General features: G+C 41.6%; 2 protein-coding genes across 3 annotated transcripts in view; one reads left to right on the forward strand and one right to left on the reverse strand.

Annotated features, from left to right (window-relative positions):
* LOC135550971 (septin-8-A-like) overlaps positions 1–22,303 on the reverse strand; it is a 41,054-nt gene extending 18,751 nt beyond the window's left edge. The window contains exons 1-6 of one of the 2 annotated variants that reach the window (XM_064982289.1): positions 22,088–22,303; positions 14,577–14,691; positions 14,088–14,283; positions 13,071–13,257; positions 1,250–1,411; positions 233–329 (exon numbers count right to left, since the gene is read on the reverse strand). In XM_064982289.1, coding sequence (XP_064838361.1) covers positions 233–329; positions 1,250–1,411; positions 13,071–13,257; positions 14,088–14,283; positions 14,577–14,691; positions 22,088–22,117 — 787 coding nt within the window. In that variant the 5' untranslated portion in view covers positions 22,118–22,303. The remainder of the gene's footprint in view (positions 1–232; positions 330–1,249; positions 1,412–13,070; positions 13,258–14,087; positions 14,284–14,576; positions 14,692–22,087) is intronic. The other variant, XM_064982288.1, reaches the window with a different exon arrangement.
* LOC135550972 (ankyrin repeat domain-containing protein SOWAHA-like) lies at positions 22,228–26,552 on the forward strand. The gene has a single exon (XM_064982290.1). The coding sequence runs from the start codon at positions 23,008–23,010 to the stop codon at positions 24,448–24,450; it is 1,443 nt and encodes a 480-aa protein (XP_064838362.1). The 5' UTR covers positions 22,228–23,007; the 3' UTR covers positions 24,451–26,552.
* The last annotated feature ends 485 nt before the right edge of the window (positions 26,553–27,037 follow it).

Consider the following 27,037-nt stretch of genomic DNA (forward strand, 5'->3'; position numbering starts at 1 on the left):
TGCTCTGTGACATAATCTAATTATAACGTTTATAGTCCCTGTCAACCACAGCTGAAGGTCTATAAACAAAGCAAACAATGTACTGTAGCAGTGTCCCTGTAGTAATACTACCAATAGTGCATTCATCGGCCTATGCCATTTCCCCAACACACTAAGGAATCTGTCTGAGCAGCAGTTCTCTCCTGAAATGGAAAGAGGAGCCAAGAGGTACAGAAAGAGGAGAGATACTCACCTTGTACTACTCCCCAGGGGTACTGCCTGGCCCTCACCGTTTTGTTTCCCACTTTAACCTCCTCGACGCTCCCCACCACAGCGAAGGGGAGGTGAGCCTGAAGGAGTTCAAAAGGTCAACAGCTCTGACCAAAAGCTGCTTTCAAACAACAATCTGTCTCTCACACAGGTTACACTCCTTCCTTACAGCTTAGTCAACATATTTATGAGGCAGGTCTAACTGCTTAGACAGATGGCCATGTTTGAAATGACAGGAACATCCCTGCCGGCCAAACCCTCCCCAGGACGACGCTGGGCCAAATTGTGCGCCGCCCCATGGGTCTCCTGGTCGTGGCCGGTTGTGACAGAGCCTGGACTTGAACCAGGATCTCTAGTGGCACAGCTAACACTGCAATGCAGTGTCTTAGACCACTGCGCCACTCGGGAGGCAAGATGGCCATGTTTACTAGCAGGTGTAACTGCTTAGACAGACAGTCATGGAAGAGAGGAAAAAGACAACAGGAGAGAAAATATGACTGTTTAATTTAGAATACAACTTTGGTTGTAACAACGTTGCCATAGACAACACAAGAATAACTCTAGGCCAAAACAGTGTTGACATGGGCTGTGTTTAACATCTGGCCAGCAGTATTGGTTCTGTATTTCTCCCAGAATTACTCTGGCCAGTGAGATCCTACATCATGAGAAAAACACGTTCATCAAAGCAACCTCAAGAATGAAGTGGTAAGCCAAAACTGTCTAGAGCCCAGGTAATGAGGCCATCGAGCCTAAACACAGAGCTATAGGGTGGGTCCCGTAGACACTAGACAGGCCAGACAGACCAGATCAACTGATTTGCTGCTCTACCAATTCTCCATCAATGCGGTACACAGAGGAAGTTTCAAAGGGAGGAAACTATGTGCAGCTATTAAAACCATAAAACCATATATTAAAACCACCTATAGTGAGGGAAAAACAGTGAGTGAGTGAGTGAGTGAGTGAGTGAGTGAGTGAGTGAGTGAGTGAGTGAGTGACTCACATTCATGGAGGAGTTGATCTCTGTGACTGCGTGGTCATCTGTGGGGAACTGATAGATCTGCACGCCGTTGCTCACCAGCTCACTCATGATTTTAATCTTGAATTTATGGAGCTCGCTCTTGGAGATTGTGTCGGCTTTAGCGATGATGGGGATTATATTCACCTAAAAAGGAGAGAAAGGAGAGCATTCTGGCCATTAGGATAAACTCCATCTGGTTTGCTTTTTAGTTTTTTCTGCTATGATTTAACAAAGGTTTCATGGCGATTGTATCTTAAAATTAAAGCTCAATGCATATCAGAGAATCTGAATTTGTCAGAGTATCATCAACAAATACTTGAAGTACTGAATGTCGCCATATGCAACCACAACGGGTTGATCTCAGTCAAACCCACACAGAACAATAAAACAAACAGCAATTAAGAAAACAAACTGACCGGGGTCCCATCTCAGCACTAAAACAGAACAAAATAAACACATTCATATGCCAGTATTGCTTTGGCTCCTCAGAGTAGTGGGACGATGTAGATAATTATCATAGATTAAGGTCACTGACGTCCTATAGCCAGGAGGTGATGAGAGACAATTTGTTAGGGTCAAAAAGGAGGCCTTGTTCAATGTAACCATTCAGCATCATTCTGCTACAAAGCAGATGTCATGGTTGTTTTGCATAGATGCCTCCGTCCTTTACACAACGTCTACTGAGGTTAAACAGCAGAGGCTCATCTCATCCCTAAACCAGACCACCTTACAATACTATATTTAGGTGTTGGTCCCTCAGTGCTGTGAACCTGTCAACGTTCTGCCTCAATAGTCTTTATGGAAGTATAAGTTAAACCCCATTGCCTGTCTGCTTTACATCATAGACATATAGGCTGATTTTCAGTCTGCCCTGTGTCCCCTGTGAAAAGGCTCATTAGTGACAGCTCAGAGAGCGATAGAGCCATGCTGTTGGCTAAGGTAAGCTGCCATGCTGTTGGCTGAGGTATTGGCCAAGACTTGGGCGATATCCAGATTTATACAGGGGTATTTAAAAATACAGACCGTATGATTTTCAATACTTAAAAAAAAAACACTAAATGTTATATACACCGTATACAGTGCATTCGGAAAGTATTCAGACCCCCTGAACGTTTTACACATTTTGTTAGGTTACAGCCTTATCCTAAAATGGACAAAAAATATACAACCTACACACAATACCCCATAATGATAAAGCAAAAACAGGTTTAGACATTTTAGCAAACGTATTAAAATAATAAATAAAAATATATCACATTTACATAAGTATTCTGACCCTTTACTCAGTACTTTGTTGAAGCATCTTTGGCAGCGATTACAGTCTTCTTGGGTACGACACTACAAGCTTGGAACATCTGTATTTGGGGAGTTTCTCCCATTCTTCTCTGCAGATCCTCTCAAGCTCTGTCAGGTTGGATGGGGAGCGTCACAGCGCAGCTATTTTCAGGACTCTCCAGAGATGTTAGATCGGGTTCAAGTCCAGGCTCTGGCTGGGCCACCAAAGGACATTGAGACTTGTCCCGAAGCTACTTCTGCATTGTCTTGGCTGTGTGCTTAGGGTCATTGTCCTGTTGGAAGGTGAACCTTCGCCCCAGTCTGAGGTCCTGAGCGCTCTGGAGCAGATCTCTCTACATTGTTCCATTCATCTATCCTGACTAGTCTCCCAGTCCCTGCCTCTGAAAAACATCCCCACAGCATGATGCTGCCACCCACACTTCACCGTAGGGATGGTGCCAGGTTTCCTCCAGATGTGACACTTGATGCAAAGGAGTTCAATCTTGGTTTCATCAGACCAGAGAATCTTGTTTCTCATGGTCTGAGAGTCCTTTAGGTGCCTGTTGGCAACCGCCAAGTGGGCTGTCATGTGCATTTTACTGAGGAGTGGCTTCCGTCCAGCCACTCTACCATAAAGGCCTGATTGGTGGAGGGCTGCAGAGATGGTTGCCCTTCTGGAAGGTTCTCCCATCTCCACATCGGGTTCTTGGTCACCTCCCCGATCAAGGCCCTTCTCCCCCGATTTCTCAGTTTGGCCAGCTCTGAGTCTTGGTGGTTCCAAACTTCTATACAGTGGATTCAGAAAGTATTCAGACCCCTAGACTTTTTCTACATCTTGTTAAGTTAGCCTTTTTCTACAGCCTCATTCTAAAATGTCTTAAATAAAATGTTTATCTATAGGTGTATAATGACAAAGCGAGAACAGGTTTTTAGAAATGTTAGCAAATGCATTAAAAATAAAAAAAACAGAAATACCTTATTTACATAAGTATTCAGACCCTTTGCTATGAGACTCGAAATTGATCTCACCTTGTAGGACATACAGCAATAATGTTAATTATTGAAAATGTGTTGCATAAAGCATGACGACCATTTCGGATATTAAAACCTTATTTTCCCTTTATGTAAGGTCACAACTACAGTACCTCTGTATTTGTATTGTTTACCACAGAAAAGACAAAACAGTGCAGATAAAAATGGGTAGAAACAGTGTGCAGGTGAGGTTGGAAGACCAAAGGGGCTGATTTGAAAACCACACCACAAGTACAAGTAAATCAGCCTAGAGCAATACCAAAGTATTTGATGCAAGAACTGCTAAAACCATGTGAGCCTCACAAAAGACCTCATCCAACATCATCCCATGTCCAGTTTGACATAAAAAGTCAGCAGGACCATCAGAGAAGACAGACCTCATGCAGCGATTTGATAAAAACTGAGCTTTAGCCAGCGTCTGGAAAGCACTCAATCTCAAGTAGATCTGAGGATATCAACCATATAGTGTTTTGGATCAGCTACCACAAACCCAACTTAAACCGAGAGAAGAAGAAACAGCCAAAAGGGCCTGTTTCCACAACAATAATATCCTAGACCTGTGTGTGCCATCTCAAGTGCACGGTCATGTCATTTCTCTCTCAGGTATTGCCTATGCTCCACTGACCAGCCTATGTCTAGGTTGGAATTGTTGTCCTGCATGCATCTCCAAAGGACTTGAAATTCCCACACATGCTGTACGTCCTTGTAGTTAGCACAATTGTCACAGCAGTCATCTTTGGGGATATTGGCTGCGTGACCCCAAAGAGCTGTAACAGTTTCACCCGCAAGCAGCTGGTACTGCTTTACACATACAGTCTCATATTATCTGAAACGCCAACAAGCGGTCTTCCATGTTACAACAAATGTTATGTTATGTCGTCCCTCCCCGCTCTGCCATACGCCTGCATGTAGGACTCAAGATCTTGAAGTGGTCCATAGTTAACTATATGATGGACACCATTAAAGTCGAGCCCCATTCCCAGTGCAGAAGTAGCCATCACAACTCTGAGATTAAATGACTCATCTTCCAAGGCAGCGATGATGCACAGTTTTATGTGCTCGGGTATCTCTGAGTGGTACATGTTGAAAAGCCTGTTTTCCAGCCTGCCCTCTACTCCTGCTGGATGCACTGGAGTTCTCCAAGGAAATGCTGAAAAACGTGACCGTATGACAGTCCTTGGGGTTTCAGGCCCCTTTGACTCCACCTCTTGTGAGCAACCATGAAAACATCTCTACAGGGTCAGATAACACCTTTCATCACTCCCTGTCTGATGTTGTCCCTGTCAGGACTTTTCACCACCCCCAACACATTGTTGCATGCCCAGTGTTCACCACCCCCAACACATTGTTGCATGCCCAGTGTTCACCACCCCCAACACATTGCTGTATGCCCAGTGTTCACCACCCCCAACACATTGCTGTATGCCCAGTGTTCACCACCCCCAACACATTGCTGTATGCCCAGCCAACACATTGCTGTATGCCCAGTGTTCACCACCCCAACACATTGCTGTATGCCCAGTGTTCACCACACTCAACACATTGCTGTATGCCCAGTGTTCACCACCCCCAACACATTGCTGCATGCCCAGTGTTCACTACCCCCAACACATTGCTGTATGCCCAGTGTTCACCACCCCCAACACATTGCTGTATGCCCAGTGTTCACCACCCCCAACACATTGCTGTATGCCCAGTGTTCACCACCCCCAACACATTGCTGTATGCCCAGTGTTCACCACCCCAACACATTGCTGTATGCCCAGTGTTCACCACACTCAACACATTGCTGTATGCCCAGTGTTCACCACCCCCAACACATTGTTCACCACCCCCAACACATTGTTGCATGCCCAGTGTTCACCACCCTCAACACATTGCTGTATGCCCAGTGTTCACCCCCAACACATTGCTGTATGCCCAGTGTTCACCACCCCCAACACATTGTTCACCACCCCCAACACATTGTTGCATGCCCAGTGTTCACCACCCCAACACATTATTGTGTTCACCACCCCCAACATATTGGTGCATGTTCACCACCCCAACACATTGTTGCATGCCCAGTGTTCACCACCCCCAACATATTGGTGCATGCCCAGTGTTCACCACCCCCAACACATTGGTGCATGCCCAGCTGTTTGATTATGCTATTCCTTATAGCCTTAGAAACACAATACAGGAATTGGTAGGAGTGACCGCAGCTCGCCAACCATTCTCCACCACTTCCGAAAAGCAAGCTCCTTCCCTTGTGCCTTACTCCCTTATAGGAAATAGGATACAAACAAGACAATATGCATTAGTTGTCAAAAGGACTAAATAATACTTGTTTAATGACAACATTGTCATGTTGAAGGTAGAGCGTGGCCTGTGTGTTCATTTAGAAGGAGGGTTATTTTAAGAGAAGGTCCAACATTATTGATCCATACTAAAATGCACAGAAACACAACTGATCAAAGAATTAGCAGGTTTCACGCATGAGACAGTAGTTTTACAAGTCAAATAATTACCATACACCACATGGTAATAAAAACACAAGGCATGTCTCCCACCCCAACCCACATAGCTGCAACCAGATCCCCTTCTCCTTCTCTCACCACATAGCTGCACCTCCATCACCCCTCCTCTCTCCCCCGATATCGATAAGACAGTTTTAGTTAACTTATCCAAAAAGATGCTCAACACATTTTAGTTCCACACAAATAACTCACCATTGAACCTCATCGACCCCCATTCCAATGAGACGCTCGCGGATCAATGACGTTTGAAGTAGGCCTCACCATTTCTCTGAGCCAACAAAAGTTTCAGGAGTCCTGGAAGACAATCGTGTTTTCACCCTTGGCAATTTTCTCGTCCTTCTCACTTTGACCAGTGAAAACGACAGCAATTCCTTGAGAGTTCAGAACACGAACCTGATCCTCGATTATCGACTTCAGAGAACTACTATTACCATCAATTTCTCCACTTTCAATAAATCGCAGACTGTCGGCCACACTTAATACACTAAACTTGTACCATAGCCTGTAGCAAGACACACCAAAATTTATATTTTCTTTAATAGAGTGTTCAAGGAGAGGGGTTATAATGCCTTCATTGATTCGATGTGTATAGAGCACGCTTCTGGCAAAACGGAATAAAAATTTTCCTCCAGATTTTCTCCAATGTTGAAAACTAGCTAGCATACGAAACAACTTTATACAAAATGTGTCCTACCCGGTTGGAAAACAGTGACGAACACATACCACCCTCTAAATATCCTGATAAAAATGACTTCACTTGGAGTAACAAGGACATGTCCAGACAGTCAACAATTGACTTCTGGTTGATTTATAATTCATTAGATAACACTGTAGTCAAGGTATCCATTGAACCATCAATTCTTACTGATCATAAAGTTACATTCTTATCTTTAAATATTAATGGATCTGAAGTTAAAGCGAATTGAAGCTATTGGAAACTCAATAGTAGACTGTTGAAAGATGATCATATCAAGATGGATGCAAAAGATATTATACAAGACAATTGGAGGAAAGCCCATCTATTTAAGTCTCATGGGAAATACTGGGAATGAATGAAGTATGAAATAAGACAAACAGCCATGAAGAGAGCTAAAGAAATAGCTGAACTTAAGATTGAGGGAAGATAAATTTATGATTGAAATTCTTTCTCTAACCTCTATGGAGGACCTTGGTCAGTTATTTTCTTTACAACAAGAAATGGACCGAATGTATGAAGAGAGAGTAAAAGGGACATTTGTAAGATCAAGAAGGAGATGGTTGGAGGAAGGTGAAAAAAAAAACTTTAGCAATTTAGAGAGAGAACAAAATAATATCTGAATTTACCTCTATTCATAAGCATAATGTAGATGGCAAAGAAAATGAAAATCCCAAAGATATTTCAAAATATGTTTCAGAATTCTATGGTCATCTTTTCGCCTGTCCTACTAGTGACATATCTGCCTTTCTAGACTCTGTCAAAACTATGCAAAATGAATAGATGAAGACTTCCAAAAGGCTTGTAATACATTTTTTATTTCATTAATAGAAATGAATTAATCAGCAAGTTCAGCGAACAAATCTCCAGGGAATGATGGCCTTTAGTGAAAGCTATAAATATTTTCAGGAGGACATTGTTGAATTTATATTTAATATTTTTAAGGAGGCAATTGATTTAGGGTTCCTGCCTATTTCTATGACACAAGGCCACATTTCTGTAATACCCACACCAAATAAAGATCCTATGATGTTAGAAAATTGAACACCAATCACATTAATGAACAATGATGGAAAGCTACTTGCATCCATTTTTGCAATAAGACTTAAAAATGGTCTTGACCAAATCATTGACGATACCCAGTCTGGTTTTATGAAGGGCAGACATATAGGTAATAATATTCTACTAGTATTGGACTTGATAGACAATAATGAGCACATTATGGATGATAGCTTTATTTTATGTGTAAACTTTTACAAGGCTTTTGATACAGTTGAAGATTATTTTATTTTTGAGACTGATTTTTTTGGGGGGGGGGGTTTGGTCAATATTTTCAAATCTGGTTTATCTCTGAATATTAGGAAATGTGAATCATTTACGTTGAAAAGATGTGACAAACTCAGTATGTAATATTCCTATAAAAGATGTGATTACATATTTTGTTATTAAACTTAGCAAAGATCAGAAAGAAAGGGCCAACAAATCTTTCCTATTGTAGAGGACATTTGAAAGAGATTTAACTCCTGGTTATTAAGAGATCTGTCTTCATCTGGACGTGTACTTTTGTCCAAATCTGAAGGTCCAGATGAGTTCTTACCTCCCTTGGATGTAACTAAAATGGTTGATACTAAATTATTTAACTTCATATGGAGGAATAAACCTCATTATTTAAGAAAAGCGGTAATGTGTAGAACCCAAGGTGAGGGAGGGTTGAAAGCTCTGGATATTAAAACCAGATATTATAATCTTTAAGATCAAAATGGATACAAAACTATTTAAGAAATAAGGATTGCATTTGGAATATAATCCCTAATTTAACATTCCAACAGATTGGTGGTCTAGAATTCTTACTCAAATGCAACTTTGATGTGGGTAAGATCCCTGTTAAGCTTGCTAACTTTCATAAACAAGTACTCCGCAAGCATTAACATCTGCTAAACACGTGTATGTGACCAATAACATTTGATTTCTAACTTGGAACCTCACATACAAACATAATTTTTCCCCACATAGGAATACAATCTGGAATAGAAGAGACATAAAATACAAAAACAAGTCTATATTTTTCCAGAACTGGTTTGACAACAGCATTATCTGGGATAAACAATTTTTGAATAATGATGGACAACTATATTATTATCCAGAACTCATGAGAACACAATGTTACATTCACTCCTGAGGAGTATCAAATTGTTGTTAGAGCTGTCCCTACAGGTGCTATTCTTCTTTTAGGAGAATCGAACAGTACTGTTGAGGATTTTGTAGCCTCAATACAGCTAGAAGGAATTTACATTTTAAACTATAAATGTAATAACATATATATAAGGAAAACAGTCAAAATGTTGCTATTCCCTCTGCTAAAATGTACTGGAATGCAGCCCTAGGACAAGGGAACTGGAATGCAGCCCTAGGACAAGGGAACTGGAATGCAGCCCTAGGACAAGGGAACTGGAATGCAGCCCTAGGACAAGGGAACTGGAATGCAGCCCTAGGACAAGGGAACTGGAAGTCTCGTTGTTATCTGGTGAATATTGTACATCTAATAAGGTGAAAGAAGTATCATACAAACTCATTCATAGAATCTACATTGTAAATACCTTTATTATACACAGATTTAAAATAGCTATTGATAACAAATGTGTATTTTGTGGTTGTGACCCAGAAACTCTTGACCATTTATTTTGAGACTGTTCTTATGTCAGAAGATTTTGGAGCGAGTTAGATTTTATTTGAAACGAAACGACTTTTATTGTTAATTTGAGATACTCTGATATTATGTTTATTTTGATCCAAATTATTTAACTTTCATTGTTACTTTGTTTATTTTTCCTAGCAGATTAGTTATCCATAAAATGTGGGCAGAGAACAAACCCCTCTTCACATTATTTAAGAAATGATCAGTAAGTGAAAAAACAAAAAAGCAATACCATAAAACTTTGACAAATTGAAAATGTATCTAGATATGAAATACCCGTCTGTTAGGTTTATGTACATGTTTGTATATCTTTGAATTTGTTTTGTTCTTAATACAAATAAATAATAAAAAAATAAAATAAAGACCCTTCAACGGGCATATGGGGGGGGGTTCTTAAAATGTAACATCAACTCCCAGCGGACAATTCAAAATGTTGCTGCTAAATTCTCCAGACCTCCAAGGAAAGCATGACAACAATGTGATTTTGGAAGTATGACAACTACACCGCTTATAAGTATAAGAAATCTAAGATGTGTCAAATAAATGATATCCAGCTCAGGACTCCAGCTGTTCATTTGGTTTGCTAACTTGCTAGCTAAGTGGCTAGATGTCAAGATCAAGTGTCTTGGTTACAGCAGAAACATTCAATCCCCTCCTGGACCAAGATCCATGTTGCCTAAATTGTTGTGTGCGTAAAAAATGTAATAAAACATTTATTTACATACTGAGTGTACAAAACATTAAGAACACCTTAAAAACGCTGCTAGTTTTTGACATGGAGTTAAAATGAATTGAGGATGTGGACTCGACAAGGTGTCGAAAACATTCCACAGGGATACTGACCCATGTTGACGCCAATGCTTCCCACATTTGTGTCAAGCTGGCTGGATGTCCTTAGGGAGGTGAACCATTCTTGATACAGTTCTTAACACTGTCAAACCGGTGCACCTGGCACCTACTACCATCAACCATTCAAAGGCACTTATGTTTTGTCTTGCCCATTCACCCACTGAATGGCACACATACACAATCCTAGTATCAATTACCTCAAGGCTTAAAATTCCTTCTATAACCGGTCTCCTCCTCTTCATCTACACGGATCGAAGTGGATTTAATAAGTAACATCAATAAGGGATCACAGCTTTCACCTGGTCAGCCTGTCATGGAAAGAGCAGGTGTTCTTAATGTTTTGTACACTCAGTGTGTATGTATATGACAGTATGAAAATCTGGATAACGCCCAACCCTATCATAACCATACCATCTGTTTGATATGAGTCATCACATTTCTAGACACAAACAAGCCTGGCATTTCCTCTCCACCATTCCTAGAACAGCTTTATAGGCTATACGACTGGCCTGATACAGTTGGGCAAGAAAGTATTTAGTCAGCCACCAATTGTGCAAGTTCTCCCACTTAAAAATATGAGAGAGGCCTGTAATTTTAATCATAGGTACACTTCAACTATGACAGACAAAATGAGAATTCTTTTCTCCAGAAAATCACATTGTAGGATTTTTAATTAATTTATTTGCAAATTATCGTGGAAAATAAGTATATGGTCAATAACAAAAGTTTCTCAATACTTTGTTATATACCCTTTGTTGGCAATGACAGAGGTCAAACGTTTTCTGTAAGTCTTCACAAGGTTTTTACACACTGTTGCTGGTATTTTGGCCCATTCCTCCATGCAGATCTCCTCTAGAGCAGTGATGTTTTGGGGCTGTTGCTGGGCAACACGGACTTTCAACTCCCTCCAAAGATTTTCTATGGGGTTGAGATCTGGAGACTGGCGAGGCCACTCCAGGACCTTGAAATGCTTCTTACGAAGCCACTCCGTTGCCCGGGCGGTGTGTTTGGGATCATTGTCATGCTGAAAGACCCAGCCACATTTTATCGTCAATGTCCTTGCTGATGGAAGGAGGTTTTCACTCAAAATCTCACGTTACACGGCCCCATTCATTCTTTCCTTTATACGGATCAGTCGTCCTGGTCCCTTTGCAGAAAAACAGCCCCAAAGCATGATGTTTCCACCCCCATGCTTCACAGTAGGTTTGGTGTTCTTGGATGCAACTCAGCATTTTTTGTCCTCCAAACACAACGAGTTGAGTTTTTACCAAAAAGTTATATTTTGGTTTCATCTGACCATATGACATCCTCCCAATCTTCTTCTGGATCATCCAAATGCTCTCAAGCAAAATTCAGATGGTCTGGCACTACAGGATTTGAGTCCCTGGCGGCATATTGTGTTACTGATGGTCATTCACTAGGTCCCCCCGTCTGGTTCTGGGATTTTTGCTCACCGTTCTTGTGATCATTTTGACCCCACGAGGTGAGATCTTGCGTGGAGCCCCAGATCGAGGGAGATTATCAGTGGTCTTGTATGGCTTCCATTTCCTAATAATTGCTCCCACAGTTGATTTCTTCAAACCAAGCTGCTTAGCTATTGCAGATTCAGTCTTCCCAGCCTGGTGCAGGTCTACAATTTTGTTTCTGGTGTCCTTTGACAGCTCTTTGGTCTTGGCCATAGTGGAGTTTGGAGTGTGACTGTTTGAGGTTGTGGACAGGTGTATTTTATACTGATAACAAGTTTAAAACAGGTGCCATTAATACAGGTAATGAGTGGAGGACAGAGGAGCCTCTTAAAGAAGAAGTTACAGGTCTGTGAGAGCCAGAAATCTTGCTTGTTTTTAGGTGACCAAATACTTATTTTCCACCATAATTTGCAAATAAATTCATTAAAAATCCTACAATGTGATTTTCTGGATTTTCTTTTCTCATTTTGTCTGTCATAGTTGAACTGTACCTATGATGAAAATTACAGGCCTCTCATCTTTTTAAGTGGGAGAACTTGCACAATTGGTGGCTGACTAAATACTTTTTTGCTCCACTGTATATGAGCTTGGTAGGGACGTAATAGGAGTTGGAGTACTGGATGTATTGTCTGGTTTGTCAAGTGTCAGCCAGATTTCACCTGCCCTATTTGGGGTCAATAAAACGTGACTGCACTAGTAACTAGTAGTGACACTCTCTTTCCCTCACCCTCATTCATGCTTAAACTGCAATAGTGACAAGATTCATTCCACCAGTTCACTAATTGAGGCAATGATCATTCGGGTGTTTCCAATAGACCGCGGTCAATTTTAGGGATGGGTACGGTTAATCGATTAATCAAATATCCAAACGGAGGTTAGAATTAGACTACTTGAGTGAGTGTATGTTTTTGGGAAAAATAAAATGGTAGGGCTATTTTATAACAATTTAAAAGCTAAATTATATTCAAATGATCCTAAACTATGGATCTGCTGACCAATACTCAGTTATTCACATGAAAAGCAATGATCTTCATAGGGATAAGTTACAACAAACATACTTGCTTATGTCTGCCAGATACATTAGGGAACGATATGAACCTAAAATTTGATCTGGAATGTCTGTCAGCTGGTCCCCACACCAACATGAAGAGCTAGCTATTCCACAACTGTGAGAAATCCACACCAGTCAAAGTAAAAGGATTTCAGCATCTATACAAGTCAACCAGTAGGATGGTGTGTGTTTTCTGCCCACGAGGCGGTAGTGATCCTTTACCTTGCTGTCCAGTTTCTTCATGGTAACTAAATCCAAAGACTTCAGCGAATGCCCCGTGGGAGCAATGAAGTACAGACAGATGTGGACCCTCCCGTCGTGGTAGTTGAAGAGGGAGCGCTTGATTTTCAGCTCTTCCTGGAGGTACTTTTCAAACTGTGTGTCGATATAGTCCACTATCGGTTTATAACTGAAAAAATAAAATAAATGTTTTACTAAGAGGTTATTGGTTTGACATTTTGGTCCCACTATCTCATGTTCTTTCTTTGTTTCTTTCAAAGTTTCCAGTGGGGATATCAGATGCCTGTGTGTGTACAGAAATAACCTGCATCTACTCAGGTTAATCTGACCTTACAATATCAAGTATCACAAATTGTAAATACTTAAGAGGTCACAGAGAACATTTAATATGCCAGTGTGTTCAGTCTAGCATTCTACAGATGAAGTGAGACAAATAACATAGAAAGTCACTGATCAACCCTGGAAATCAGATGAAATCAAAACCCTAAAGTATAAGCCATCCCCGTGTCCATCATTATACTGTAGCTTGGAGGGCAGGTAAGTGATATGGAGGCTTTCCAAGAACATATGTACAATGTTTAACCTTCCCCTCTTTACATCTATTTTCCCAGCATAATTGATGACCTTTAAAAGGCTGTTTGGGATGCATCGCTGCAGCAGTATTTTCCCAAACACGATGAGTTACGACCTGTTCCTCCCACTGTATCATTCAGGGGGTGTGAGCCCTCTTGCTGCAGAGGTTACACAAACACTCAGTCTGACAGCTGTAGTTCAAACCAAGAATGTCCTCATCATTCTATACCCCCCTCCATTCAGGGGGAGATTAAGTCCTCAAAATGACATTAGTTTAACTGTGCTTGTCTTGTCTACATTCCAGGCAATGTAAGCAATTTACTCCAAAAGATGGCATGCACTGTGAGAGTATGAACACGATAAAGAGCCTCAATACTTCCAACTATTTATCAGCTGAATATCTGATTCTCATCATCAGCTGCTTACCTCTCCTCTTTGTTGATCTGGTCCCCGAACCCCACAGTGTCCACAATAGTCAGCTTGAGGTGGACGTTGCTCTCCTGGAGGTCATATGTTCTGGGCCGCATACACACGCCATTCTGGTAGTGGCTGGCCTCCTCATTCTCAAACATTGTGTTAAAAAGTGTATTCATTAACGTCGACTTGCCAATACCCGTTTCCCCTAGAAAGCATGAGAGAGAAAAGTGTTGTTAGGTCTCAGTAACTCTCAGGAGGGACATTCTGATTACAGCCTCTTCACAGCAGCACAGACATTTGTTCTCTTTCGAGTCAAGGGCAGAAACAACCCTGGCTGCATACCAAATGGCACCCTATCCCCTACATAGTGAACTACCTTTTACCAGAGCCCTATAGGTAGTGCACTACATATAGTAGGAAATACGGTGCCATTTGGGATACAACCCGTGAGACACACAGTGTTACTGTTAGTGTACTAGCATGTGGTTTGATACTCACCTACACAGAGGATATTGAAGCAGAAACCCTGTGTCACCGATTTACTGACCAACTGATCGGGAAGGCTGTCAAAACCAACATGGCCACCCAAACTGAGATTACGCTTTTCTTCATTCTGAAAAAAATACAAGATTAAACAAATCAAAAATGACGGCAAAGCTGGAGATACGCGAGGGGGAAAACAGAGGAAATGGACGGTACGTACTGAATCGAGAACTTAAGGATTATGGAATACTACTGCCACGCTAAATTGTTTCCCTGTGCATATGAAATGTTCTTATAACTCTACAGACATGGAGCTCCTCATAATGTGCCTTGAATTATGAGATGAGCACTCTGGCTGAGGTTGGTGGAATAATCCTTCAAAACAGGAGCTGGCATCTCTGCCCTGAGAACAGGCACCAGAGATTCCAACAGTCAAATGACTTCGGTTTAATTGAGGTCATACCAAAGAAATCTGTCACCCGCAAAGGAAGTTAGCCTGCTACTCTCATGTGAACAGCACATCTCTAATTATGGATGATTTGTGGGGAAGCAATAATGTAGTCCCTTTATCTTGCTCATCTCAGATGGATAGCACCTTGAGATCAATGGGTCCATCCATGTCTGGCTTAGCCTTTCCCACTAAGGCTGCATATTTGGGGGCTGATTTCACCGGACACAGCCTGAGAGCTGAGCGGTGTAGGCAGGCAGGCCAATGTGTAACTAGAATCGAATGAGGGCCACAAAGGAAATGCACACACAAAACCTACCCCAGTGTGTCATCTCAAGGATCAATCAAAACTGTGGACGTGGACACACACTCCCCAGATATGAACTCTGATTGAATATCTGATTGATATGAACTCTGATTGAACGCACGTCAGAAAAGCTGAGACAGAGGCATCCATCCTTGCTCTATAGTAAAGGAAAGAGGTCAGTATAGGAGTACAAAGTATGAGAGGAATGAGAAGGTGACATTCAGAGAGCCTCTGTTTTTTTAAAGTCTGTAGGTAAGGAAACAACACTTCCCATGTGAATCACTGGATCACAGAGAAATAGCTGAGGGTGAACGATGCCAAAAAATGTAAATGCTCCTTTTTGGGAAACTTTGTACAGTCCCTTGCTTCATCCGTGACAATATATTACACAAATTACAAATAACTCAAACAAGGGCAAAACCTGGATCTTTGAACCAGACAGACTGACAGAGACCTCCAGTAGAGTAGGCTTGACTTGAAAAACGAATTTCCATCCCCAGCTGAAGTCTCTCTGCTTCAGTGAACTGAAACACGACAACCCATCAGCAACATCCGGACACCACTACTACCATCACTACTACTACCACTGCTACCACCATCACTACTACTACTGCTACTACTACCGCTACCATCACTACTACAACTGCTATTACTTCCGCTACCACCACCATCACGACTACAATTACTAATACTACTACCACCACCATCACTACTACCACTGCTACCACCATCACTACTACTACCATTCTACTACAATTACTAATACTACTACCACCATCACAACTACCACTGCTACCACCATCACTACTACAATTACTAATACTACTACCACCATCACTACTACCACTGCTACCACATCACTACCACCATCACTACTACAATTACTAATACTACCACTACCACCATCACTACTACAATTACAAATATACTACCACCACCATCACTACTACTACTGCTACCACCATCACTACTGCTATTACCACCATCACTACTACAATTACTAATACTACTACCACCACAACTACCACTGCTACCACCATCACTACTACAATTACAAATACTACTACCACCACCATCAAGACTACCACTGCTACCACCATCACTACTGCTATTACCACCATCACAATTACTAATACTACTACCACCATCACTACTACCACTGCTACCACCATCACTAATACTACCACAATCACACTACTACTGCTACCATCACTGCTACCACATAACTACTACCACCATCACTACTACTACTGCTACCATCACTACTACCACCATCACGACTACAATTACTAATACTACTACCACCATCACTACTACTATTACCACCATATTGCTGCTACTACTACTAATACCACATCACTACGCTGCTTACCACCATCACTACTACTACCACCATCACTACTACCACTGCTACCACCATCACTACTGCTATCACCACCATCACTATTGCGACTACTACCACAATCACTACTACCACCATCACCATCACGACTACAATTAATAATACTACTACCACAATCACTACTACCACCACTATTGCTGCTGCTACTACTACCACCACTATTGCTGCTACTACTACTACTACTACCACCACTACTGCTGCTACTACCACCACTATTGCTGTTACTACTACCACCACTATTGCTGTACTACTACTACTACTACCACCACTATTGCTACTACTACTACCACCACTATTGCTGCTACTACTACTACTACTACCACCACTACTGCTGCTACTACCACTATTGCTGTTACTACTACCACCACTATTGCTGCTACTACTACCGCCACCACTATTGCTGCTACTACTACCGCCACCACTATTGCTGCTACTACTACCGCCACCACTATTGCTGCTACTGCTACTACTACTACTACTACCACTATTGCTGCTACTACTACTACCACCACTATTGTTGCTACTACTACTACTACTACCACCACAATTGCTGCTACTACTACTACTACTACCACCACAATTGCTGCTACTACTACTACTACTACTACCACCACAATTGCTGCTACTACTACCACCACAATTGCTGCTACTACTACTGCTACCACCACTATTGCTGCTACTACTACTACTACTACTACTACCACCACCACCACCACTATTGCTGTTTCTACTACCACCACTATTGCTGCTACTACTACTACCACCACTATTGCTGCTACAACTACTACTACCACTATTGCTGATACTACTACTACCACTATTGCTGCTACTGCTACTACTACCACTATTGCTGCTACTGCTACTACTACCACTATTACTACTACTACCACTATTGCTGCTACTACTACTACTACTACTACTACTACTACCACGATTGCTGCTACTACTACTACCACGTTTGCTGCTGCTACTACTACTACCACCACTACCACGATTGCTGCTACTACTACTGCCACCATCACTAATACTATTGCCGCTACTACTGCTACTACCATCACTACCACCACTGCTACCACCATCACTACTGCTATCACCACCATCACGACTACAATTACTAATAATACTACCACAATCACTACCACCACCACTATTGCTGCTACTACTACCACCACCACTATTGCTGCTACTACTACCACCACTATTGCTGCTACTACTACCACCACTATTGCTGCTACTACTACCACCACTATTGCTGCTACTACTACTACTACTACTATTGCTACTACTACTACGATTGCTGCTACTACTACTACCACGATTGCTGCTACTACTACCACCACGATTGCTGCTACTACTACTACTACTACCACCACCACCACTATTGCTGCTACTACTACTACCACCACCATCAAGACTACCACTGCTACCACCATCACTACTGCTATTACCACCATCACGACTACAATTACTAATACTACTACCACCATCACTACGACCACTGCTACCACCATCACTAATACTACCACAATCACTACTACTACTGCTACCATCACTGCTACCACCATAACTACTACCACCATCACTACTACTACTGCTACCATCACTACTACCACCATCACGACTACAATTACTAATACTACTACCACCATCACTACTGCTATTACCACCATCACGGCTACAATTACTAATACTAATACCACCATCACTACGACTACTACCACCATCACTACTACCACTGCTACCACCATCACTACTGCTATCACCACCATCACTACGACTACTACCACAATCACTACTACCACCATCACTACTGCTATCACCACCATCACGACTACAATTAATAATACTACTACCACAATCACTACTACCACCACTATTGCTGCTGCTACTACTACCACCACTATTGCTATTGCTGCTACTACTACTACTACTACTACTGCTACTAGTGCTAGTGCTGCTGCTAGTGCTGCTGCTAGTGCTGCTGCGGCGGCTAGTGCTGCTACTACTACAAGTGCAGCTACTACTAGTGCAGCTACTACTACTACTACTAGTGCAGCTACTACTGCTGCTACTAGTATTAGTGCTTCTGCAACTAGTGCTGCTACTAGTGCTTCTGTTACTACTAGTGCTGCTGCTGCTCCTATTACTGTCACTAATACTACTACTACTGTCACTACTGCTGCTCCTAGCGCTGCTACTACTACTACTAGTGCTGCTACTACTACTACTAGTGCTGCTACTAGTGCTGCTGCTACTACTAGTGCTGCTGCTCCTAGTGCTGCTGCTCCTAGCGCTGATACTAGTGCTGATACTACTACTACTACCAGTGCTGCCACTACTGCTAGCACTGCTACTACTACTGCTGCTACTACTGTTACTACTGCTGCTGCTGCTACTAGGGGAAAGGGATACCTCGTCAGTTATCCAACTGACTAACCCAACCACTCTGAATCAGAGAGGTGCGGGGGGCCGCCATAGTCGACATCCACGTCTTCGCGCCCAGAGAACAGTGGGTTAACTGCCTTGCTCAGGGGAAGAATGACAGATCTTTACCTTGTCAGCTCGGGATTCAGTCCAGCAACCTTTCGGTTACTGGCCCAACACTCTAACCACAAGGCTACTACTGCTGCTGCTGCTGCTACTGGCACTGAGTCTAATGGAGAAATCTTAACACGTGTTTTATTTTTTGCCAGTACATATGTAGATGGTTAAGATTGTGGTCATCGCATGGCACCAGGCATCCAAGGAAAGAGAGAGAAGAGAAGTCCATCTTTTCTTTTGATCAAACACACTCGTGCACAGAGCTGTCTGTCTGGCAGCAACTTCTCAGTCTGTCTCCCGTCACACGCCTCTGCCCAACAGGAAAAACAGAAACAAGGCAGGAGCCAGCAAAGGCCATTTTATGAGACAGAAGCACACCAATCTGTAGGTGTCACAAAATACAAATAGAGAGAATTATAACGCAGGTCACAAAGCACATTTTCATTAGAGTACATGTGCAGCTATAACATCAGAGGGGGAGTGATGGCCTCCACAGGACAACACAGATCACTGACTCCCAATACACACAGCCTGAAATAATCCATGTTTTCCGACAGTGAATGTGACAGCCCTGCCTCCAGACTGTCCTGTGGTAAATATTTTTTTTTTTCACCTTTATTTAACCAGGTAGGCAAGTTGAGAACAAGTTCTCATTTACAATTGCGACCTGGCCAGGATAAAGCAAAGCAGTTCGACACATTCAACGACACAGAGTTACACATGGAGTAAAACAAACATACAGTCAATAATACAGTATAAAACAAGTCTATATACGAAGTGAGCAAATGAGGTGAGATAAGGGAGGTAAAGTTAAAAAAAGGCCATGGTGGCTAAGTAAATACAATATAGCAAGTAAAACACTGGAGTGGTAGATTTGCAATGGAAGAATGTGCAAAGTAGAATTAAAAATAATGGGGTGCAAAGGAGCAAAATAAATTAATCAATTAAATACAGTAGGGACAGAGGTAGTTGTTTGGGCTAAAATATAGGTGGGCTGTGTACAGGTGCAGTAATCTGTGAGCTGCTCTGACAGTTGGTGCTTAAAGCTAGTGAGGGAGATAAGTGTTTCCAGTAACATAAGACTGATGACCCAACAACAAGAAGCTGTCCTCACAATCTTTATCCAGAGACTGTTTGAAACATCATGGGGATATACGAGTGTCAAAGAAATAGTACATTTCCAAGACAATAATGGTACCAGTTTTCTAAGCGGATGATTTTCTTTAGAGATTGTCTCATGTCAAAAATCTCACACTAACTTGTGGTACTTCACATATCATTGAATCTAGGATCATATGCATCAATAAAGCCATAATTATACAAATTTAAGGCAAAATGAATTAAGTTCCAAGGAATATTGTGGCAATAAAGCTCATAAGCAACAATCAATGTGGCTCTAATTGCAAGAATATCATGTAGGCCTCATGATACAGCTGATGTTATTAGGGGTCAGTAACAATCAAACATGCTACAGCTGCTATGGGCAATTCATTCATTCATTACCAGCAGCATACCACTGCTGACTTGCTTTTGAAGCTAAGCAGGGTTGGTCCTGGATGAGAGACCAGATGCTGCTGGAAGTGGTGTTGGAGGACCAGTAGGAGGCACTCTTTCCTCTGGTCTAAAAAAAATATATTCCAATGCTCCAGGGCAGTGATTGGGGACATTGCCCTGTGTAGGGTGCCGTCTTTTGGATAGAACGTTAAACGGGTGTCCTGACTCAGAGGTCATGAAAGAGCCCATGGCACTTATCCTAAGAGTAGAGGTGTTAACCCCGGTATCCTGGCTAAATTCCCAATCTAACCATCACAGTCACCTAATAATCTCCAGTTTACAATTGGCTCATTCATCCCCCTCCTCTCCCCTGTAACTATTCCCCAGGTCGTTGCTGCAAATAAGAATGTGTTCTTAGTCAACTTACTTGTAAAATAACAAATAAAAAAATGAAGGCCAAAATAGATCTCTATAGTAGAATACAACCGATGCACTCCTACTACTCCTTTTGTTTGGACACATTGATTGTTTCCCATAGCTGTGTTCAACCAGACATCCTCACTATCAAAAACCAGTCACAATGAACAGAGTGCCCCAGTTTGGCTGTAATTGTGAATAATAATTTGTTCTTAAACGACTTGCCTAGTTAAATAAAAGGTTAAATTAAAGGATGAACAAAAATAAAGTGGAGAAAAAAAATCATCAAAATGACTATGTTCTGAGTATTTTGAATTACTGAACAGAAAGATGCCAACCTTGTTTTCTACTTCAAATTATTAGACTGACTCGCTGTAAATAGCAGTTAAATCTCCATCACAACGTTGACATAGTTAAGTACGTTGGTTAGCCTATAAGCATCATTGTAGACTGCTTAAACAGGAAGTTACAATGTAACCACAAGTCAACACCTTTGTTTTTCAGAAGGAACCATGTAAAACATCAAACCAACTAATGGTTAGTAAAAACAATGTTGCTCCATTGTAGCCGGTGTGGGGTAGGCTAAATTCTTGACATAGGAGACTTTGGGAAAACTACAATGGTCTGTGCCATACGGTGGTAGAATATGTGAGCACCAATAAACAGTTAATGCAACTCAATGAGGAATGATACTAATGCACATGTATACTGCCGGTATTAACTATCGACGGCCCATATGTAGGCCTATTCATTCAGAAGCTCGCAAATAATTAATAATCCATGTCCTGAGCAGAACCCCATCAGGACCAACCAATGTGAATCCCTATTGATAGTCCACACTTCCAGGAATAATTAGAATGTACTTTATATTTCTGTATATTACTCATAGGCGGAACATTATATCTGTGTGTACTTACAGAAAATATGTCTACGTCCGTAGCAGCCATGGTGAGAAATGTATGCGTTTTAATGCCGATCTGGGCGAAAGGAAACTGCCCTCGTCTCACTCTCTCTGTAAACTCGCTGACACAGTGGAACAAGCTCGAATGCGCTTCCAATATGGCTACTTCCTGGAAACTCCCATTTGCCTTCGGAGCTACACAATCCAGAAGGACTGGACTGCGCGCTGAAAATATGGAGCGTTCTGACGGTTGTAATTAAATCATCTTTGACCATTTGCAATACTGTATCATTGACGTTTACGCTCTGATGATATGAAAAGCCATCGATGAACTATATTGCCTCGCAAGTCGCTTATGGGATTTGTAGTTTGCAGAGCCTTAGCTGCCTTTTTAAAGTCAACGTTTTGTTTTGGCTACTTTAAAAACGATTAACCTATATTGAGTTACAAAATGTTACTTTTAGTGAATATCGAGACATGAACCCTAAAATATATTGCCGATAACTCGCATTCTACACCACTTCAGAAAAAGTGATGTAAGTCAGGTCTGAGGTCTTGAAACAGTGTAACCTGGCATTTGTACTGTTTTTGAAACATTGTATCACCTTTTCCTAAAATATTGTAACGCATAATTGTATCAATGTTTATCATTCTATGCATATGATATGTGAAATAAATATGATAATGGTAACTTTTTGTTAGCTACAGTAACAGTTAATGTTAGACGATTACAGGCTACTGCTCCAGACACCTCTGAGCACCGCCCGAAGACAGAAGTCTGCACACATTATTCAAATTAATTCCACGTGTCACCGGAAACTGCAGGTAGGGCGAAGGTATAGTTTCTGACAGGTATCGCGGATTAAATGTATGATAAGACTTTTCACTTTCGGTTGTTCCTTCTGAATTGACATTTTTGGTTGTAGGGTGCTCAAAATGGATTTCACTCAAGAAGCTATTATCTCGCTGTTGATAGAAGAAGGAGGGAAGTTGAAGAATTCCGAGTTGCTGACTAAATTCAAAGATTCCTTGAACTGCACTGATCCCGCAGAGAAGAAACAGAACAGGGATCTATTCAAAAGGTTTGTGAACACTGTTGCTGTCGTGAAAGAAATTGAAGATGTCAGGTATATTGTACTAAAGAAAAAATATCAGCATTTGTTACAAGAAACAGAGGATGTTCAAAAGTCTGAAAGTGAAGAGGTCCCCGAGCCAGGTGAAGCCTCACCTGTATGGAACAGAGAGAACTATGCACATTCTCAAAATGGAGGAAGTGAGATAAGTTCTGAAAATGTCCAAGAACCTGTTATTACAAGTGTCGGTAAATGTGTCTCAAATGACAGTGACATACATTCATTTATAGAGCTGGCATTTAAAGAAAAAGTTGATTTCAAACCAAAAAGGTCACTGAATTTCAACATCGACCATACTTCTGATCCGCAGAGAGAATATATCTCCTCTGGGGGGGCTGTGTATCCTGGGAAGACAAAGAACCCTAGTGTGCAGAAGCCATTTGCACTGCCTTTACGAATGCCTCCAAACTTGGCCAGAATAGAGATCCATAAACTCAAATCTGAGGATGACGATGGCCCTCCAAGGAGAGCTGGATCCACTGACCAAGATGCACACAGCTCCTCTAGAACCAAGAGAAGACCATCCACTATGAGTGTGGGTTTAAGCTCTCCGCTACCAAGGAGGGCTGTCAAGATCACCAAACCTTCTGAGGAGCCCAAGTACACATCCACAGTCCCCCTGGAAGAGGCAGAGCATGAGTGGCTGGTGAGGTCTGCTGCTGGACACTGGAGACGGGTGTACGGCCTGCTCCTCAGAGACACACAGCTGGCAGAGAAGAAGGACTTCATGTCCGGCTTCACAGCCCTTCACTGGGCAGCCAAGTGTGGTAACAGTGAGATGGTGGGTAGTATCATCAACATATCCAGGCAAGGTGGAATGGACCTCGACGTCAATGCCAGAACATATGGAGGGTACACGCCACTGCACATTGCTGCTTTGCATGACCAGGAGTTTGTGTTGGCCATGCTGGTGCATGAATACGGAGCGGATGTGAATATAAGGGACAATTGTGGAAAGAAGCCATATCACTACCTGCGCAAAGGGATTTCTTCTGAGGTGAGGGAGCTGCTTGGTGAACCTAAGGTCCAGCCCCAGGAAGTTCTCCAAGCGGAAAGGGAGGAGCTAGATATCTTCCCAGACCTCTCCAAAGGCTTGCATACGATAAGTCGCCTCTTCAATCCCCATGTGGAAAAAAAGAAAAAGCACAAGCAAAGACCCTCTGTCTATTTGCTGGGTGTCAACCCGAGGGATGAGAGAGATGAGAGTTCATCCAATCACAGAGAGACCTCAGATGCATTTAAGTAACATGAGTCTGATGTGAAATACAATAATACAGTTTGATATTTTGCACAAAATCTATTTAGCTTTTCATGGATTTTACTCTTATATAGATACAAACATATGAGGTTATGAGAGGAACATTCAGTTGTGTTGAACTTTGTGTTTTTTATAAATCAACAAGTGCAACCATCATCATTTCATTACTCCCTTTTTAATCAAACAACCACTTATTACTAGTAGGAAGGTATAGTATCAAAAGTGCTACTCTCTCTGTGTCGTGTAATTTATAATGTATCTAATCGTGTTAATATTGAATAAGTAATGCATGACTTCATATACGAGGAAATGCATTTTTTGCTCGATGGGATTTAACATCAATTTCAGCAGATCAAAAAAACTCCATGAACACATTATTGTATGTGTCCTTGTACTAAACCTGTACATGAGAGATGAATATGATTCATGTCTGGGTATTAACATTGCCTTCACTCTCAGGGGTCATCATTTGTGTCATCTTTTTAGATCGATTTTCTGTCTAAGAAACACATTTGTTTGAAGAGGTTGCCGCAGTACTGAATAATTGTGAAAGTGAACAATACTATGTCGCCTTACTGTTTAAGATTCCTGTAGTATCAATGTGTTATGATGAGTGAATATTGATACATTGTTTAAAGGATTGATTTGGTGAAATGCAAAGATATACTCTGAAATATTTATCTGTGATTTTCAAGTCAGATGCATCTTGTCTTTCTTCCATGTCTTATACAATACTTACTTTAGTAATAATCTAATTTGTTAGTTTTAGTAAAGAAAACATTGTTTGATGTACAGTGCCTTCAGAAAGTATTCACACCCTTTGACTTTTTCCACATTTTGTTATTTTACAGCCTGAATTTAAAATGTATTAAATTGAGATTTTGTGCCACTGGCCGACACACAATACCCCATGTGGAACTATGTTTTTAGAAATGTTTACAAATGAATACAAATGAAAAGCTGAAATGTCTTGAGTCTATAAGTAAGTATTCAACCCTTTTGATTATGATAAGCCAAAATAAATTCAGTACTAAAAAAGTGCTTAACATGTCACTTAAGTTGCACAAACTCACTCTGTGTGCAATAATAGTGTATAACATGGTTTTTGAATGACTACCTCATCCCTATACCCAACACATATCTGTAAGGTCCTACAGTCGAGCAGTGAATTTCAAACACAGATTCAACCAAAAACACCAGGGAAGTTATCCAATTCCTGGCAAAGAAGGGCACCTATTGGTATAGATAAAAAGCAGACATTGAATATATTTTATTTTTGAATTAACCTTTACTTAACAAGGAAAGTCAGTTAAGAACAAATTCTTATTTACAATGACAGCCTACCCCGGCCAAACCCTAACCCCGACAACACTGGGCCAATTGTGCGACACCCTATGGGACTCCAAATCACGGCAAGTTGTGATACAGCCTGGAAGCAAACCAGGGTCTGTAGTGACAGCTCTTGCACTGAGATGCAGTGCCTTAGACCACTGCACCACTCGGGAGCCTCTTGAGCATGGTGAAGTTATTCATTACTCCTTGGCTGGTGGTTCAATACACCCAGTCACCACAAAGATACAGGCGTCCTTCCTAACTCAGTTGCCAGAAAAGAAGGAAACCGCTCAGGGATTTGACCATGAGGCAACTGGTGCCTTAAAAATAGTTACAGAGTTTAATGGCTGTGATAGGAGAAAACTGAGGTCGGATCAACAACATTGTAATTATTCCTGGGGCGGCAGGTAGCCAAGTGTTTAGACCATGGGGGCCAGTAACCGAAAGTGGATCAAATCCCTGAAATCTGTCATTGTGTCCCTGAGCAAGGCAGTGAACCCACTGTTCCCCGGGCGCCATGGATGTCGATTATGGCAACCCCCGCACTTCTCTGATTCAGAGGGGTTGGGTTAAATGCGTAAAGCATTCAGTTGTACAATTGACTAGGTATCCCCTGAACAATACTTACCTAAATGACAGAGTGAATAAAGGAAGGCTGTACAGAACACAATGTGTTATGTGGGGCAAATCACTGAGCACCACAGTGAGGGGAAAAAGGCATTTGATCCCCTGCTGATTTTGTACATTTGCCCATTGACAAAGAAATGATCAGTCTATTATTTTAATGGTAGGTTTCAAAAATGTTATAAATTGATTTGCATTTTAATGAGGGAAATAAGTATTTGACCCCCTCTAAATCAGAAAGATTTCTGGCTCCCAGGTGTCTTTTATACAGGTAACAAACTGAGATTAGGAGCACACTGTCTTTTATACAGGTAACAAACTGAGATTAGGAGCACACTGTCTTTTATACAGGTAACAAGCTGAGATTAGGAGCACACTGTCTTTTATACAGGTAACAAACTGAGATTAGGAGCACACTGTCTTTTATACAGGTAACAAGCTGAGATTAGGAGCACACTCTTAAAGGGAGTGCTCCTAACCTCAGTTTGTTACCTGTATAAAAGACACCTGTCCACAGAAGCAATCAATCAATCAGATTCCAATCTCTCCACCATGGCCAAGACCAAAGAGCTCTCCAAGGATGTCAGGGACAAGATTGTAGACCTACACAAGGCTGGAA

The sequence above is a fragment of the Oncorhynchus masou genome, chromosome 12, assembly GCF_036934945.1.
Source record: "Oncorhynchus masou masou isolate Uvic2021 chromosome 12, UVic_Omas_1.1, whole genome shotgun sequence".
Lineage (NCBI taxonomy): Eukaryota > Metazoa > Chordata > Actinopteri > Salmoniformes > Salmonidae > Oncorhynchus > Oncorhynchus masou.